Genomic DNA, 17672 nt, shown 5'->3' with positions numbered 1-17672 from the left:
TAATCTCAGCGATTCTCTCTTTTCTTTGATCATTGTGTCTCGTCGACACGACACTCGATACCCAGGACAGAACTTCTGGACAAGCAGGCTTGGATCTTGGATCTACCTATGTACTATATATATATACATTATATACACCCCGAACTGTGCTTTGTACATTACCATTTTCGCTCAGCAAAGGGAGGGCGGCCGCTTTAACTGGGCACGTGACGCAGCATTGAGGAGGCCCGGCCGAGCACGGGAGAGCGTTGTGGGATTGTGCAGATGTGAACTATTCGCATCTAATTCTCATGAACGGGATCGAACCGATTAAATGAGAAGAGACAATGCTACTCTGCCACGATGACCTCGAATGACGAGCTGAGAACCTACAAGCCGGCCGGAATAGGCAACATATCGGAAAATGCCGTTTGCAGAGGAGACGGTCGAGTACAGAGGTTGTGCGTAGGCGATAACGAGGCAGAGAGCATTGAAGAAAACGTTTAGTGCAGATCCTCGAGACATCTAGAGCGAGACATTCGACACCGTGTCGCACGATCTAGTAGAAGCTACTAGTACTATGTTTGTCCTCCAAGAGGAGGCTATGCTTCACTTAAAGAGTGCTAGCATCGAGTAAATAGCTCTAGTTAAGCGGCAAGAAGATTATTTAGATTCAACCTACAAAGAACGCCCATAGCCGCTCTTCTAATGAACTAGTTGCTACCGCTGGAATTCACCCATCTTTTCCATCTCAAATGTGCTGACTTGAGTAGTCAATCCCACCGTTGTCGTGAAAGCTTCGGCTGGCTTCACGGCCGCTTTCATATCAATCCCGATCTTCTCTTCGCTTCCTGACTTGCCCACCACAGTGCTCCAAATCATCTCAGCCTCCTTTCGATCATGGACTTCGTCCCCTCTCCAAGCTACATGGCCGTCCGGTCGAACCAGGACCAGCGCCTTCTCATACAGTCTCTGCGCTAACTCCTCCCCAGCAAGGTTGACGTACTTCAGAGGAATGGACCATCGACTCGCCGCATCGGTGAGGATTTTGTAACCACAATCTTGGTCAGTGAAGCACAGTAGCGTCCAATCTTTACCGAAGTGGTCAAATATTGGGGTTGAGTCAGACAGAAAGATATGAGGAGGTCGAGCGCCAGGCCAGGTGGATGGCGTGTACCGCGAAACAACCCATTCAGGCTCCTTCTCGGTGTGATCCGTTATGATGACCCGCGACTTGTAACGGTAGCCCATCTCGATGCCAATATCCTTGTTTTCGCCGTCGTTTGTCTGGTAATGATCTATCAGCCGCTGTCTTAGATCTCGTCCTTCTGGCGTGTCTTGATCGATCCGGCGAGGATCACCATCACCGAAGATTTCTCTCATCTGTCCGTGAACGCGGAAGTGCCGTCCTGAGTGCTCGATATTTCTCATCGCAATCGGACGACGGTCCTCTTCATAGGATTGAAGTAGTCCCTTACCGGCGTAGCCTTTGATGACTGCAGCCAGTTTCCACCCGAGATCATAAGCATCACCGATTCCCGTATTCATTCCATAACCTCCCGTAGGGATATTTTGGTGCGCAGCGTCTCCAGCAATGAAGACACGATAGTGAGGGCCCGTCCATTTTCGTGCGATTGCGATATTAGGTCTCCAAGTCGAGCGCACAAGTATCTCGTCGATCTTGATGGGGTAATTTTCATAAAGCCCTCCTAAAACTCGGTAGACAGCCTCCTCAGAGGCGATAGAATCGGTATCTGTATCTACAGGCAAGAAGAGGTGGGTCGTCCAAATATCCTTTTCGTTTTGAGAGATGATTGCACCCCTCAATTCACCTGGTTCTCCAGCTATAAAAATGTGCCAGAATTGTCCTTGTTTATGGAGGCGGGTTAGGTCTGTAGACTTAAAATGGACGAGAACGACGCAAGTTGGACTGTCACGCAGGTTAGTCGTGAGGTTCTGGTGGGGAGTCTGGAACGTACACTGGACCGCCATCCAGAGGAAATCCCATCGACTGTCGAGTTTTGCTGGATGCTCCATCGCAACCAGCCAGATAATCAGACACGAATATCACCGTCTCACCGCTCTCAACATTCTGTAGAGTAGATCGCACGCAGTCCTGCTCTTCCTGGATGCCCACGACCTTCCATCCAAATCTGACACTGACCATTGGGTCGGTATCACAGAGGGTTTTGAGCCATTTCTCAAAAATGACCTGCGAGACTCTTTGCCACGGCTCCAGAGGTTGACTCCCGTCATTCCTTTCCAGAATCTGCTGTCTAACAGCGTTAACGCTGGGGAGTGGCCATACGGTGACGGGAGCTTTGGTGGAGAGTCCCGTTGAAACGAGAACGTGTTGGGGGATATCTGCTGGTACACCGAGCTGACGCAGTCCTTCCGAGAGACCTAGTCGTCGAAAGATCTCCATGGAACGCGAATTGGTCAAATCCATCTTTGGCCACTTGGTCGTCGATGTGTTGCGTTCGAACAGCACCGACTTGATGCCATAGTGCGATAGCACTTTGGCAACCAGCAATCCAACAGGCCCGCCACCAGCGACCAACACTGTCCCCTTGGGGAGTGTTTCAACACGAGGCATGCTCCCCATTCTTCTGACAATGTTGAGTCGAGGGTGTCGGAGTGATTGAGATGTTGAGGATGGTCTTCAATCGAGCGTAGTGTCTTGAGACTCTGGGGGTCAGGTCTCGTCCGTAAAAGGACGGAAATTCCGGCCAAGCTTAGACGAGAGTGATTTTCGGTGTCCATGTTCCCTCTTCTCCCTTGGTTTTACGAAGTACCAGATAATACTGTTATTCTTCTGCGGGACTCGCAGACCGAGCAACGTGTCTGTCGGCTCGCCAGACTTAACATTTTGGTCCGGCACGAAATTCGGTCCGGATATTTTCCAGCCAACGGCTCCTCGCTGCGGAGTTCCCCAGGCGTACCAGGGTAGACCTACAGTAGGTCCTGGGACCCAAGCATCAAAAGTGCCGTGGTTGTGAGTGAGAGCTGCTCAGCTTGTAGGCAAGATAATAGGTTAGCAAATGACGGAGCAATCTAGGTGTCAGCATGCGTCCGTTGGTGGCCCCCTGCAGCCCTGCACCAGCCCCAAGCACCCCCGCGACAAATTCCCAATTGGACGCGTGCGGGGGGATACCTGTCACGTGGCGTTGTCCCTCAAGCGAAGCCTTTGTGTGTACGAGGTATCCGAGGGCGAATTAGCTTGATGGTCTTTTCGTTCATTTCTTGTTCTCGAACGTCAATTAATCCAGATTTGCTCAGCCCATTAAGAAACGGCCACGATGACGCGCAAGTCGTTCTCTCCCTCAGAATCTCCTCGACACGGATCCAAGCCAAAACGTGCGGTGGCATGCGCCTTTTGTAGATCGAAAAAGGTCCGATGTACGTTGAGGTCAACTCTTTCAAGAATTTGCCATCTAAAACGCACCAGGCAATGGAAACGACCCCTGTACGAATTGCATCGACCGCAATCGAGAATGCATCAGGCCAGTTGGAGCTCACAAGAGGCACAAGTACAGGTCGAAGGACGACCACCACTACGACCATGCCCTCGCCGATAGATTGGCCCGTCTCGAGACCATGATGGAGAAATCTCATCCGGTCCAAACCTCGAGAACCGATCCCTCGAATTTCTTTCCACTGGAATTGCGTGATGGGGGACCAAGCCCACCGAGGTCTCCTCCAGTACCATTGGTAATGGATCTGCCCAACAGCAGTAACCTGAGATCCCCAGCTCTGTCGGCGAGGGCTGTTGAGACGAGTGTTGTCTTTTCTTCGCCTTCCACAATCAAACATCGGCCCTTTGAGATTGACCAGACGTTTACTTTGGGATCGAGTGGCGCGTGTGCGCAGCCGGCCCCTTCGCAATATAGCGTGACCGGCACAGCTGGGGTGAATACGGTGAGCACTAAGCGGCAGGAGCCAGACGACGAGCTCGTAAGTAGCCTATTTCGTGAAATGGGAGTCAAAGCTAATGGAGCAGCAGTCAATTTGGGAGTATCACGGTGTGTGCTTCACTGCCTCGATGTATGACCTTACACTAACCTGTCTAGGACCGAAGTCGTACCTGTCAATTTGCTCAGAACCAGGCATCAGCTGGGTCACCGATCGCATAAGAGAACCTAGCTTCCGTGATATTGCCACCACTTTCACAAGGGATGTCGCACGGCGACTAAAGACCAACAAGAGACTATCGGCCAGAAGGACGCCTGAACCGGAGCCGGATTTGGCATGGAAATATACAAGGGGCAAGTCCCACCTCAGTGCGTTCAGGATGCTTGACTAACAGAAATAATCATAAGGATACTTCGAGGGAGCCGTCGACGCTGCGTTGGGAGTGGTTCATCGCCCCTGGTTTGAGTCGAAACTCGCGGCTCACATGAATGCGGGCGATCATGACGACGACGATCCTGGCTGGTATGCCCTCCGCAACACCATCTATGCCGCCGGGTGTCGCGTGGAAGAGTCCAAGACCAGGAATATATGCGATGTGAATAAAGCAGCCTGGGGATGGTTTGAGAATGCGCTTTCGGTGCACACAGAAATCCTATATTTTCGAACGTCCATGGTCGGCATCCAAGCATTGACACTGATGGTGAGGGTCCCAAGAGATTGCAGCTGGACAAGAATTTGACCGTTGACAGGCGTATTATTGTGAAAACATTGCGAGCCCCTGTCTGGAATATATGCTATGTTCCAGCGCTTTCCGGCTGGCTGTTTCAAAGGGGCTCCACCGCCAGTCCGTTACTTCGGCCAGATTGAGTAACGACGAACAATGCAAGCGAAGTCTTGTCTTTTGGGCCATTTATTGCTTGGAAAAGCATGTCGCTAGTCACTCGGGAAGGCCTTCGGTACGTATATGCAAGTTCCCCAAGGAATATTCCTAAACATATCATGTTCAGATCATCGACGATGGCGAAATCAACTGTCAAATCCCGCAGACGCCGCTCCCAGGCAGTTCTGCCAATGTCTTCTACTATGACACGTTGACGAGACTTGCACAACTCTCCTCCCGGGCATACACGAAGGCTTTCTCCTACCAAGCATTGCAGAACATTTCACAAACCTTGATCGGCGAAATCGACGCCCTGGACGGTCAACTCGAAGCCCTCAAGAGATCCAAAGAGCATATTTTCCCTCTGGACAAGCCCATTCACGCCGTCTCCCCACTGCCGTCTCTCAGTCGTCATCAGGCTCTGTATCTGCAATATGCATACTACATTACCATTCTCGACATTCACACCTTTCTCGCCATTCCTTGGGCCGAGAGTACCCTTTTTCCCCTGCACGAGCCGTCTCTTGCAAGCCAAATACATCGGTCAACGCAAAAGGTCGCAAGTGCGTGTCGCGAGATCATTCTGGCCACGACAAATATGAATTTTGACGCCAGCAGTCCACATCCGTAGGTTTTTGAGGCCGAGCTTCTTCATTAACACACGCTGACCATCTTCTCTCCAGACTCACCTTTTACGGCCCCATGTACGCATTCATCAATCTGTTTATTCATATTTTGAGGTTTCCCAACGATCCCAATATCCGCACGGACGTGTCGATGCTGAGCATCTGCGCGGGCCACTTTGCTCGGCTGGATTTCGCCACGGATTCAGAGATATCGTTCCCATTCGTGACCGAGGTTGCCGCCCTGGCCACAAAAGCGGCTCGTTTATCACGGCCACGGTATCCTCTGAGCCGGGATAGCTTTGGCGAATCTGAAAGAGGAGGACCGGTCGAGCCCAGCATGGGATTTCCCCAAGCAGCAGGCGAGATTCCGCCAATTCCAGATTGCAATGTGGGTTTTCTTCCCTACCAACGTTACTCGACCCTCAAGAACATCTCGAGTGCTGACGTTCTTTTTAGAGCAACATGACGAATGGCTTCGATGCGGGACTCGACGACTGGTGTCTGATGCTTCCATTGTCGGATTTTGACTACGACTTGCCCAATCTTTTCGTCTCGTGAGATGGACATGGAAGCAGCATCTAAGGGCTGTCTGGGACCGTGACTGTAAAATATCGGGCCTCTAGATGCCTTTCTTTTCGACTTGTCCAACGACGAAAATGGCGAAAAAGGGCTGGAGCTTCTATCGATGAGTTAGCATTGAGAATCAATCACCAAACAGGGTGGTCCATTAAGGTCTACAGACAGCGACAGGTTGCTATATGCCACATGAGTGCCCTGGACACTCCTGTAAGGCTTCCTATAACTGCAGTCCGAGCCCAGGTGAGTGATCTAGCTACGTTAGGTCTGATCAAGACACTCCTCTTACTATCGGCGGCTGTCAGTTCGCTCTGATGTCACGATTGGGGAGAACGATGTCTGCCCCATGATATCTAGAGAGATATAGTAATATCACCGGGCTGGAGGATCGAAAGATTATCCGCCGAGCAGGCCCCCCGGACACAAGCGCCGCACCGATGTTAATCACTTTCGGCCCGGTAGAACCGCCGTACAAACATGCCGGGTCCTTATGTCATCCGATGTGGAATCCGGAGAATATACGGTTGATATAGCGACGTCAGCTTTTTCGTCATGTATATGGTCCATGCGGCCAAAAGGACAAAGACCAGCCCATCACGGTGACAGACACCAATCTCAGCAACAATGGGATCCCTCTCCATCCCCAACTTCGACGACCCGGGCACCGCAGTGCTGCCGCCCAGCAAACTCGCGCACATGGTCCTGCGCACCGGCGACTTGGAAAAAATGGTCTCCTTCTACACAACCTTCCTCGGCGGGCACGTCACGCACGGTAACGATTTTTTGTCCTTCATCACGTACGACGATGAGCACCACCGTATCGCGCTGATCCGTGTGTCCGGCACGTCTCCCAAGGTGCCCACCAGCTGCGGCCTCGAACACGTCGCTTTCACTTTCCCGACCGTCGCCGCGCTGTTGCTGGCGTACCGACAACGTAAAGCGCACGGGATTCCGCCTCTGTGGTGCGTCAACCACGGTCCGACGACCTCGATTTACTACAAGGATCCGGATGGAAATATGATCGAGACGCAGGTAGATAATTTTGAAACGGTCGAGGAGGCGAATGCGTTTATGACGGGCCGGGAGTTTGCGGAGAATCCCATCGGGACGGATTTCGATGCAGAGGAGTGGATTGAGAGGTTGAAGAACGGGGAGAGTGAAGAGGTGCTGAAGAAGAGGGTGGAGATTGGGGCGAGGGCGTTGCCGGAGGATTTGTTTTGAGAACAGCTACCGATTTTATAGAGCAGGAAATATCCTGGTACGGTGAATGAAGACAAGCCTGAACTTTTCAAGAGTCCCTGGTCGAGGGGCCCGGGCTGGTCATCCTCTTTCTCCTAGACCGGGACGAGGCTGTCTTTTGCCCTTTGGAAGGGCGAATGGAATCTCACACTCAGATCAGGAGAATCGGTGTCAACCTGACCCTTATAGAGCCACCATTCATCTCCCACACCATGACCCGTAAAACTCGTCTGCCATGTTCAATGCACAGTGCACAATCGCCATCACCTTCAGCGAAAGGGACCCAGCTCAGCACATCCATCCGCCGTCAATGAGCTGCACGGTACCACTGATATACTGCGATGCGTCGGACAACAAAAACACAATGAGTTCGGCCACCTCCTCCGGCTGGCCAAAGCGCTTGATCGACTGCGAAAAGTCCCGTTTGGCGCCTCTCACTTCGCTCGACTTCCGCGACATTGGGGTATCGATCAACCCCCTATGAATACAGATCAGCGTGAAACAAAGAAGCGGGCAAGGTCACCATCAAAGGTTAAGAGACAAGGAAGACTCACGGCGCCAGACAATTGACTCTAATCCCCCGATCTCCCGTCTCCTTCGCCGCACACCTCGACAATCCAACGACCCCATGCTTCGACGCCGTATAAGCGGCGGCCATTGGCAAACCCATTACCCCCGCCACGCTCGCCGTGTTGACGATACTTCCCTTCGGGTTCATATTGCGAATCTGCGCGCGATTGCAGTGCATGACCCCCGTCAAATTCACCCCTATCACAGCCGTCCAGTCATCGTCTTCCAAGTCCTCGATCTTATGCACATTCATATCCTTACCCATCATTCCGGCGAGGTTGACGGCACCGTCGAGTTTTCCGAACTTGTCCACTGTCGCGGCAATCCAGTCGTTGACCTGCGTCGAGTCGGCGACGTTTACCACGCGCGTGAGTACTGTGCCACCCGCTTGTTCGATCTTGGATGCTGCGGCGGCAAGGGATTCCGCGTGCACGTCGGCAACGGATATCAGGGCGCCACTGGAGGCGAGCAGCTCAGCGGTCGCGAGGCCGATGCCTGACGCGCCGCCAGTGATGGCGATCACTTTTCTTGTAAAGTCATACTTGACTGACATTTTCCCCCTTGAGCTAGAACAACAGATCTCTTTTTTTTTTCCTCCCTTTCGTGTTCCTTTTTCAAGTCTTTCACCTTTTTCCAAGTGTCGTTTGTCTGGGCTAATGTATTATGTTGTCTCTTTCGAGCAGGGTTTCATGTATCCACTATTAGCAGCTGTTGCAGCTCGCTAACGTTGCGGCTCTGTCTCGGTTAGCCGACGGGTGCCGGATTTCGGCCCGGAAGCAGCTGTGGCAGACTTTCAGGTTACCACGGCAGAAAGGGAAAACTAAATGCAAACCAGAGGGAGCCAGGATTGAGCAATTTGTACATGTATCTAGCTATCTGAAGGAAAAGACGCGAGGTGGGCCATAAGCCACAGTCTCTGTGGAAGTGGCTGGCGGCACCACCGCAGATATAGACCGTGGAAGCCTTTGCCGTACAGCAGACCAGGGTGGATGGAAGTTGAAGCCCACCTTTTCGATTGGTAGTCGTATGTTAATACCAGAAAAAAGTCATGGAGGCAAATGGTATTTGGTAAAGCAGACGTTCTTCGACTCAATTTTCCCCGACAACAGCGACCCTAGCCCCTTCCTGCCTTTTCAGCCCCTCTGTTCAACCGTGACGCCACTCTTTTCCACAGAGGTTGTTTCTGGACCACGAGCGCCCTCAGCACCCGCTTCTGCCTCAGCCTCTGCGACGACATCCTTCTGACCGAACACGGCGGCCATATGCTCCAGCGGCACACCTTTCGTCTCCGGTACGAAAAAGTAGACGAACAAGATGGCAATGACCCAAAGCCCACCAAAGAGAAAGAACATACCGTACCCCATGGACGTGATCATATAGGGTGTTGTCTTGGTAATGACCAGACTGAACGTCCACTGCGTGAACATGCTCAACCCGCCGCTGACGGCCCGCAGGTTGGTCGGGACGACCTCATTCTGCATGATGAACGGGATGCCCGAGAAGCCAGTGACGGAGCCAATGATGTAGACATACATGAATGCGCAGGCCGCGATGCCGCCGGCGCTGATATGGTTCGCCGTGGGATCGGGCTTCTTCGCTCTAAGATATGCACCGATAATGAAGAGCGAGATCACGCCCATTGATGTGCCTGTGATCAAGAGCGTGCGCCGTCCGAAGCGGTCGATCAGCAGGTACAGGACAAAGATGGAGGTCAAAAATTTGATCAGGCCGAAAATTCCGGTTGTGAACAGGCTTGCGTTACTGCCGACGACACCGAAGGATTGGAAGAGTCGAGGTGTATAGTACACCACGCCGCCGCCTGAGATTCAATATTAGCTTTTTGAGGGCGACTTCTGGGATCGGTATATTGGACTTACTGCCTCCGAGTTGACTGAAAAACATCAGAATAGGTCCAAGGGTGATGCGCCGCCTCATCTCGGGCCGCCAGGCGTGGTGGATTTGGACCCTCAGCTTGGTGAAGACATTATCGTGCTCGGTGAGACCCAGTGATTCTCGTTCAATACTGGTTTCGAACTGAATATCCGTCATCTCACGCTGGATGTAGTCGTGGTGGACGGGCAACTGGCGAAGTTTCGCCAGCACGGCCCTTGCTTGATCTATTCTCCCACGCTGAACCAGGAATCGAGGCGTTTCCGTCAAGACGAATGCCGCAATCAGGAGCAAGCCAGCCATGGGGAATTGAAGTGACACTGGCACTCTCCACTGTGCGGGATTGGTGTTGGGGATATGCAGCGCCGTGCCGTAATTGACCCAGAATCCTATGACGGACCCGGTCTGGAAGATGATGTCGTAGATGGCAATCAGCTGGCCACGCAGCCCGGCCGGAGCGATTTCTGAGATGTACAGGGGACAGGCGACGGTCAACGGTCCGACGCCGAGTCCCGCAATGAAGCGTCCAGCATAGAAAGCATGGACCGTGCCAATCATCTGGCAGACTGGACCGATGAGATAGACGGAGGCCGAAACCAAGATCGAATTTCGTCGTCCCACCGTCTCGATCAGAGGCACTGCGATAAGGGAGCCTAGGATGGCACCCGCTTGGAATGTGATGATCAAGTTGCTGGACAGGTCGTTGATTTCGCTCGTGCTCTTGTCCAGGAGACCAAAGTCTTTCTTGAATGATGGCAGCGCAAGTGTGCCGCCAAAAAAAGCGAGGTCATAGCTAGACAAAAAAAGTCAGTCAACCTGTACATATCCTGGCTCCAACTGGGGATGGATTTCTTGCCCGTAAAGAATTCCTCCCAAAGACGCAGCAAGAGAAAGGAGTTGGATCTTCCAGTTGTAGACTGCCGGCGGTGTCTGGCCGTCGTCGACTATTCTCCACCGCATGATGATGGTCTGTCCAAAGATTAGACGTACAAAGTGTATGTTCCAGACGAGATGGTCATTTCACACAAGACCCGTATAGGGGAGGAGGCTAGCCATCTATAACTACTATCCCTGGACCCTCTGTGCCACCTTTGCACAAAGCCTAATTTCCTTCACCGCGGGGTCCAAGAAGTTTTCCGCGGTCTCGGCGAGCGACTTCGCTTTTGGCCGAAAAACAACTGCCCGGGGAGGCCGGAGCAGCTCCACAAGAGATCAATGTCAATAGGGGCCACGGTTGTATGGTCTAGGATCCCAGGATTTCCCCAGATTCTTTTGAGTTGAACCCCTTGTCAGCAATTCTGGGGAGGGTCAGTGGTGGATGAATTGGGACTGAATGGAATGGAATTGGTACTGCATGGGATCGAGTTTCTTTCCACCGTCATGAACACGGTCAACTTGGTTTGTTCATTGCAAGAAATCTAATGCTGAAACGCGACATGGTGCATCTCAATCTTGTTCGGTCCCTTCGCCAGCAATGCAATGTTCTCCTTGTACGCCTTCGTCTTCCGGAACTCGTTGTGCCTTTCAACCGATTCCCATCCGATGACCAACTTGACAGCTTTCCCTTTCACTCCGTCACGCTCGACCTCGGCATGTGTCATGCCTGCCGCCGAAGCAAGTGGCCCTGAATCGACCTCTGCCTTGACAGCACTTTGAAACACGCACACACCGGCCAAGTACTCGTCGGACGGAGTTCCCTCGAAGTAGAACGTCGCAATTTCCGTCACCGGCGCACCCAGGGCCTTGAGAAGCCCCTCGGCCGGTTCAAAGTTGATCCTTTGAGCGCTTGGGTAAAAGGGCTCGGCAGTGATGATCTCATTGATTGCTGCTGCCGCTGAATTGTCCGGTTCTTGCTCAGAAGCCTCAATATGCGATAGGCTATCCCATGCTGGTAAAGGAATCGTGTAAGCTCAAGCAGCGAAGGTTCAGAGGCGGAGGAAAAGTCATACTGTTGAAAACCTCTAGTAGATCTGGATGCTCGACCGACAGCCCATATTCACAAGCCTGGAATCCTGCCAGTCGAGAGATCTTGTCGCGGTACGACTTGAGCAGCTGGGCTATATTGCTCCCTGCCGCCACGGGCACAGCAATGATGTCAGTGGTCGGCATCGGAAGTGAAAGCTAGGAGCATGGAAATGTAATTCAAGAACAGTATACGGGAGTGAAAGATGTGGGCGGCCACTTTCAAAACTTGCAAATGGCGAAACACTTTACTGTCCAGGCCACCGGCATACATTCTCACAATAACCTAGTAGGCAGGAATGATAGCCCCCAGACCCCGTCACAGAGCGTTTCCACGAATACCTCTCGGCTCGAGAACCGAACAGAAAACCCTGGACCCTGGGGGCAGAAGCTTCTGGTCTTTGCCCAATATGATCGGCGAGCCGGAGACTTGATGCCGCGGTCTCGGTGACTGTCTCCGAGGCCGTGTAATTCAACCACTCGTGATTTGAACGAGTTACGATAGAGCGAATCATACGTATTCACTGTCGAGTACACCTGGGGCGAGGACTGATCGATTTTGTCGCCGTGGGGCGTATTCTGTTGCAAAGCTGATAGAACAGTGCTCTATGTCTTTCGTATTGGTCGTATGGTGAGATAGAGCAAAAGTCGTCAGGATCGGGCATTTGTGAAGGAGGCTGTCAAACGAAATTTGCCGTCGCACCATGGAGAGAATCGACGTCCACAATCACGTTGTGCCAGAGAACTATGTCAGACGTAAGTTGAAAAGCATACCACTTCCTGTTGTTTGTTGCTAGTGGGGAGCCATCACTGAGCTCGACGGTCTCTCGCGAGTGCAGTTCTCAAAGAATTGGGTGATCCGAACGGATCTCATGTACCCGAATGGAGTGTGGCACTGTTGAGGACGTTCATGAAGGACCATGACGTTCGCCGTGCGCTCCTGACCTTGTCGGCGCCAGGTACGACAATCACAAAAGGAGCACAATCAGTCGAATTCGCCCGCGAGGTCAACGAGGCACTGGCCCAGATCCGCGATTCAGATCCAGACTCGTTCGGTTTTTTTGCATCAATTCCCCCTCTGACTCAGAAGGACGATGCGTTGGCTGAGATCAGGTATGCACTGGACACTCTGCAAGCCGACGGCGTGATTTTCTTCACCCGCTACGGCAACGACAGTCACTACCTGGGCCACCCAGACTTCGCCGAGATCTGGGACGAGCTCGACAAAAGGCACGCCGTGGCGTTCATCCATCCCACGGGGGGCTTAAACGTCGAGCCCGCCGGGCGAGGGCTGAGTGTGGCCGTGGTCGACTTTCCACACGAGACGACGCGAACGGCGCTCGATCTCATCGTGTCCAACACGGTGCGAAATCATCCCAATGTGAAAATCATCCTGCCTCATGCCGGAGGGACGCTGCCTTATATCATCCAACGACCGGCCATCGTCCTTCCAGGATTTGGGGTTCCCAAGAGCAGCGAGGAGATAGTTGAAGACGCCCGAGCATTTTACTATGACACGGCGCTTTCCACGGGCTCGGACACCTTGAAGCTGCTTACCAGCTTTGCCAAACCGGACCATATCTTGTACGGTAGCGACTTCCCTTATGCGCCACGCGGTGTGGCGAAGCATTTCAACAATCAATTGGACGCCTTCCAGGGACCTGAGGAGAACACGTTGAGGAATATCAACCATGACAACGCGCTGAAGCTGTTTCCGAGATTTGCAAAATCAACTTAAAAAACATACCATGATCCATTGCGCAAGAGGCGTAAAACATCATAGCAGAGGAGACCAAAGGATAGAAAATGATCTGAGACAAACACGATCACTGCCACTTCTAGTGCCGGGACGAACATGCCGTGGCAGGATTGAAATGATAGCACCCCCTGTCTAAGGGCGGCTTTTAGATCTAACAGCAGATTTTATCCCCCTAGACATGGACAAAATCGTTCAAATGTTGTCTCGTTGGATGTCACGTCTCTGACAGCTGATCTGGTTTCGATTCGACAAATGTTTCATGGGACACGTAGGCTTCGGTGAAGGATGGCAAGCCGATGCCCGTTCACTCTTTCAACTTGTGTCGAGGTATTTCGCTACCTGGTAAAGGTCTCCATAAGGAGCTTCCGTCCTTCGAGCCCTCAAGAACGGCGTGTCTTGACAGCGCAGAGCGACTAATCGATGTTATCAGGTATGAGACGCTTCAAAAGTTCATTGCCGTTACCTAGTTGCCCTTTACAGCATTTATCACTGGTGCGCTATGCTGGTTTTTGGATTAGCAAAGCGCCACTTGACAACTTGTGCCCCGTTATGTAGTATCGCTCACTGCAAATACCTGCATTAATTCGAGTCGAGGGTTATCCGCAGCCACACTCGGTGCGTTGACAACGACGTGCGCAGAGAAATCCAACCGTGGACAAGGGGATGTTGCTTGAGTACTGCGATTCTGCACAGGGGGTTGCGAAATTTCTTACTCTCCATGGTCAAATGGGTCGGGGTACCGCTACCAGCCCCGCCTTGCCGCGATGAAGCCGAGAGATTGTGCGTCTGTAGAGGCATGGACATGTCTCTTCTTATGGCACCGGTCATTGCGTCTTTGATCGCGGCTTTGCTCAGCCGATTGGAAAGTTCGCAGGAGCTGCGAGCAACGGTCCACCTCTCGCATATCGCGGCGAGGATGTTTGAACACGACCGTGTATCATTGGTGATGTCGAGGTAGTCAGGAATTGGCATGCCTTGCGTGGGATCAGGCTTTCACACACCACAGCACGAGGAAAAAATACAGGATTGGGACATAACTTGTGGAGATCTCGGCACGAGACCAGCTTTCTGAGCTCAACACAGCGAGGCAGATTTTCTGCATCCAACTCCTGATATCACTGAGCCATCCTAAGGCCCCAGTTAGCCCGATATCCAGTTGCAACCGCCGTGTGCCTTTCAGAAATGGTGGTCAAGTGCGGGTTCAGTACGGATCCGAAAGTGGGTTGGTTAGCTCTCTGCGCCCGGTGCTGAGGATTCACCCACGGCAGGACTATAACGAACTCGGCCTTTTTGCCCGAAGCCGACCGCAAATTGCTGGGCTCTAGTTGGCTTTTTGGTCTGTGGCCAGAGAGGCATCAGAAATTGTCGGCATAGGCAGCACCAGTAACCTCGGGATCTCTTACGCTGGCCCAAAGGAGGTATCGCTTTTACAGGAAACTGCACAACCAAAGCACGTCCAGGACATTGGAATTGAGTGTTTATGACTACGACATGCCATCAACGCTGAGGAAGCTCTGGGAGCACCCCGACGTAGCGTCTACGAGCATCGAGGCGTTTCGACTCCTTGCCAACGAAAGGTCCAATCTGAACCTTCGTAAGTTTGACGGATATGCGCTCACTGTATACCACTAACGATCTTTTTTCGTGGTCAGGCAACTATCATGATCTCTGGAAATGGTCTACCGAATCTTTGAATGATTTCTGGATGCTTGTATGGGAATTCACAAAGGTCAAATCGTCAATCCGTCCGACGTATGCTATATCGAAGTCCGAGGCCAACAGGCTCACGCCAAACCCGACGTGGTTCCCTGAAGCGCGACTGAACTTTGCTCAAAACATCCTGGAATCAGACTTTGCTCCTCACGATGAATACAACACACCGGTTCTTACTGGGATTCGGGAAGACCAGAGCGAAGTTGAGCATGTGTCCCTCACTCAGCTCCGTAGTCGAGTAGGCCGTCTCGCAAATGCTCTGAGAGGGGTTGGAGTTCAAACGTCCGACCGTGTGGCGTGCGTGGGATCGAACAGTATCAACACATTTACCGTGTTTCTAGCCGCCGCGTCGATCGGCGCAATCTTTACGTGTTGTTCCCCTGAGATGGGCGAAAAGGGTATCCTTGATCGTTTCCTGCAAGTCAGACCAAAGGTCCTATTCTTCGATGACTGGGTTGTCTACAACGGTAAAGAGATCCCCTGTTTAGAAAAGGCTGGAAAGGTGACAGGTCAGCTCAAGATGCAGGCGGGTCTCAAGCTGTCTGTGGCTGTGCCACGTTTCAGCGAGAGCCGCGCTCGTCGTTTGCCTGATGGCCTTCAGAGCCTGGAAAGTCTTCTGACAGGGGCCTCGGAGCACCTGCGTTTTGCCCAAGTGGAATTCTCACATCCACTGGTTGTCGTCTACTCCTCGGGGACGACTGGGCAGCCTAAATGTCTGGTCCACACGGTTGGTGGCGTCCTTCTAAAGCAGAAACTGGAGCAGGTTCTCTGCACCGAGATGAATGAGAAGAGCATCTACCTGCAATATACCACAGTAGGTCAGATACAAAACACATTTATTCCTTGACTACTAATAAAAGAGCAATAGACAAACTGGATCATGTATCTATATTCGGTCTCCGGTCTACTGAGCGGCGCACGGTCTATTTTGTATGATGGATCGCCAGTGAGACCAACTCCGGTCAAATTTCTGGAAATGCTCGGCCACTTTCACGTCACTCACTTCGGTACAAGCGCGCATTATCTTTCCCTCTTAGAACAGGCTGGTGTCACAAAAGCAGACGTCTCTAGCCTTGATCGATTGCAGGTCATCACAAGTACTGGATCTGTCCTCACCGAGCCACAGTACTACTGGGTGTACAAAGTCTTCGGATCCGTCCAACTCTGTAGTATAGCAGGAGGTACGGACATTGCAGGAGCCTGTAAGTTGAGCTCTCACATTTCGGCTATATCGACCCTGGCTGATCGTATTGTAATTAGTCGTCGGTGGCGCTGCCAATCTACCTGTGTATGCTGGCTGGTGTCAAGCACGAACACTGGGCATGAAAGTTCAAATATATTCCGACGAGGCCCGTCCAATTGAAGAGTCTGGTCAGGCGGGCGAGCTAGTGTGCACCGCTCCTTTTCCATCGCAGCCCGCCTTCTTCTGGGGTGACGAGGATGGAAAGCGATATCAGTCCGCATACTTTGAAAAGTTCTCAGGTATGAGAAACAAAGAGCGAGACGGTCAAAACAAACGTCCAGAACTAATACATCTTAGGTCTTTGGCATCAGGGAGACTACATCCGCATGGATCCAGGTACTCAAGGTATACAGTTCCTCGGTCGCAGTGATGGTGTTCTCAATCCTTCCGGTAGGTGTCTTACTCTTTGTGTGTGAAGTGAATGTTCATTCCATATAGGTGTTCGATTTGGAAGTGCAGAAATCTACAATGCTTTAAATACATTCACGGAGCTCGAAGACTGTCTATGTATTGGGCAGAGACGGCCGCATGATCGTGATGAGCAAGTATTGCTGTTCGTCAAAATGAAGAAGGGACATGTCTTCAGCCATGATCTGGAGAAAGCACTCCGAGAACGTATCCGACAGGATCTCAGTCCTAGGCATGTTCCCAAATTCATCTTTGGAACGCCAGAAATCCCAATGACGGTGAATGGGAAAAAGACAGAACTGCCGGTCAAAAAGATTGTTTCGGGACAGAAAATTACACCGAGCTCAACCATCGTCAATCCTGACTCGTTAAAATGGTATGAACAGTTTGCTGATCTCGACACTAAGGGTTTAACAAGCCCGACCAGCAAGCTGTGAAGGTCGCTGTCGGCTAGACATGATGTGACTGTGTTGATATACTTTGAGATTGCCAGACAGGCTCGTCATCAGAATGTATCCCACCGTTGCGAGAGTGCTGTCGCAGAGACTTGAGAGAAATCTTTCACAGACTCTCAACGCGAAATGTCACTCAATATCCAAGAGACCACGCGTCTAAGAGGTGAGGGTGGAGTCGAACCAGGGCCTGTTCTAGACGAAGCGATTCCCGAGAGAGTCGGAGCTATGATGGTCGACGTCTGTCGTCCTGGAGGATTGGCAGACGAGGTTCGAGCGGCAGTGAGGAAGAGGATGGACTGTGCTAATTTGGAACTAAACGAGGAGAGCTTCACATGGTGAGCGAGGGCATGTTTGACATGGGTGTGTCGCCGCCTACATCCTTTCATCCAGCCAGTAGCATGGGACTTGATTGGGTGCGAAAGGTCTTATCGTCCATAGCTATTGATCAGTGGCCATCGTG

General features: G+C 52.0%; 8 protein-coding genes across 8 annotated transcripts; 4 read left to right on the top strand and 4 right to left on the bottom strand.

Moving 5' to 3' along the window:
• Positions 1 to 699: 699 nt before the first annotated feature.
• On the bottom strand, positions 700 to 2584 carry Z517_08182 (uncharacterized protein; the record flags this gene model as incomplete). Its single annotated transcript, XM_013426701.1, has 2 exons — positions 700 to 1909; positions 1959 to 2584. 2 exons carry the CDS (start codon positions 2582 to 2584, stop codon positions 700 to 702), a joined length of 1836 nt encoding a protein of 611 aa, XP_013282155.1.
• Positions 2585 to 3693: 1109 nt separating this feature from the next.
• Positions 3694 to 5955, top strand: Z517_08181 (uncharacterized protein; the record flags this gene model as incomplete). The annotated part of the gene is made up of 8 exons (XM_013426700.1): positions 3694 to 3933; positions 3983 to 4001; positions 4050 to 4259; positions 4299 to 4591; positions 4641 to 4847; positions 4899 to 5398; positions 5455 to 5785; positions 5854 to 5955. 8 exons carry the CDS (start codon positions 3694 to 3696, stop codon positions 5953 to 5955), a joined length of 1902 nt encoding a protein of 633 aa, XP_013282154.1.
• Positions 5956 to 6597: 642 nt separating this feature from the next.
• On the top strand, positions 6598 to 7194 carry Z517_08180 (uncharacterized protein; the record flags this gene model as incomplete). The annotated part of the gene is made up of 1 exon (XM_013426699.1): positions 6598 to 7194. One exon carries the CDS (start codon positions 6598 to 6600, stop codon positions 7192 to 7194), a length of 597 nt encoding a protein of 198 aa, XP_013282153.1.
• A 306-nt stretch (positions 7195 to 7500) lies between these two features.
• Positions 7501 to 8335, bottom strand: Z517_08179 (uncharacterized protein; the record flags this gene model as incomplete). Its single annotated transcript, XM_013426698.1, has 2 exons — positions 7501 to 7690; positions 7767 to 8335. 2 exons carry the CDS (start codon positions 8333 to 8335, stop codon positions 7501 to 7503), a joined length of 759 nt encoding a protein of 252 aa, XP_013282152.1.
• A 580-nt stretch (positions 8336 to 8915) lies between these two features.
• Z517_08178 (uncharacterized protein) lies at positions 8916 to 10632 on the bottom strand (the record flags this gene model as incomplete). Its single annotated transcript, XM_013426697.1, has 3 exons — positions 8916 to 9601; positions 9660 to 10465; positions 10511 to 10632. 3 exons carry the CDS (start codon positions 10630 to 10632, stop codon positions 8916 to 8918), a joined length of 1614 nt encoding a protein of 537 aa, XP_013282151.1.
• Positions 10633 to 11090: 458 nt separating this feature from the next.
• On the bottom strand, positions 11091 to 11781 carry Z517_08177 (uncharacterized protein; the record flags this gene model as incomplete). The annotated part of the gene is made up of 2 exons (XM_013426696.1): positions 11091 to 11560; positions 11622 to 11781. 2 exons carry the CDS (start codon positions 11779 to 11781, stop codon positions 11091 to 11093), a joined length of 630 nt encoding a protein of 209 aa, XP_013282150.1.
• Positions 11782 to 12338: 557 nt separating this feature from the next.
• Positions 12339 to 13372, top strand: Z517_08176 (uncharacterized protein; the record flags this gene model as incomplete). Its single annotated transcript, XM_013426695.1, has 2 exons — positions 12339 to 12390; positions 12474 to 13372. 2 exons carry the CDS (start codon positions 12339 to 12341, stop codon positions 13370 to 13372), a joined length of 951 nt encoding a protein of 316 aa, XP_013282149.1.
• A 1512-nt stretch (positions 13373 to 14884) lies between these two features.
• Z517_08175 (acetoacetate-CoA ligase) lies at positions 14885 to 17194 on the top strand (the record flags this gene model as incomplete). Its single annotated transcript, XM_013426694.1, has 6 exons — positions 14885 to 14987; positions 15046 to 15920; positions 15975 to 16308; positions 16367 to 16588; positions 16647 to 16739; positions 16788 to 17194. 6 exons carry the CDS (start codon positions 14885 to 14887, stop codon positions 17192 to 17194), a joined length of 2034 nt encoding a protein of 677 aa, XP_013282148.1.
• Positions 17195 to 17672: the final 478 nt, after the last annotated feature.

Source organism: Fonsecaea pedrosoi, assembly GCF_000835455.1.
Source record: "Fonsecaea pedrosoi CBS 271.37 unplaced genomic scaffold supercont1.5, whole genome shotgun sequence".
NCBI lineage: Eukaryota > Fungi > Ascomycota > Eurotiomycetes > Chaetothyriales > Herpotrichiellaceae > Fonsecaea > Fonsecaea pedrosoi.
Note: the sequence above shows the minus strand (reverse complement) of the source record. Positions and strands in the feature narration are given on the sequence as shown.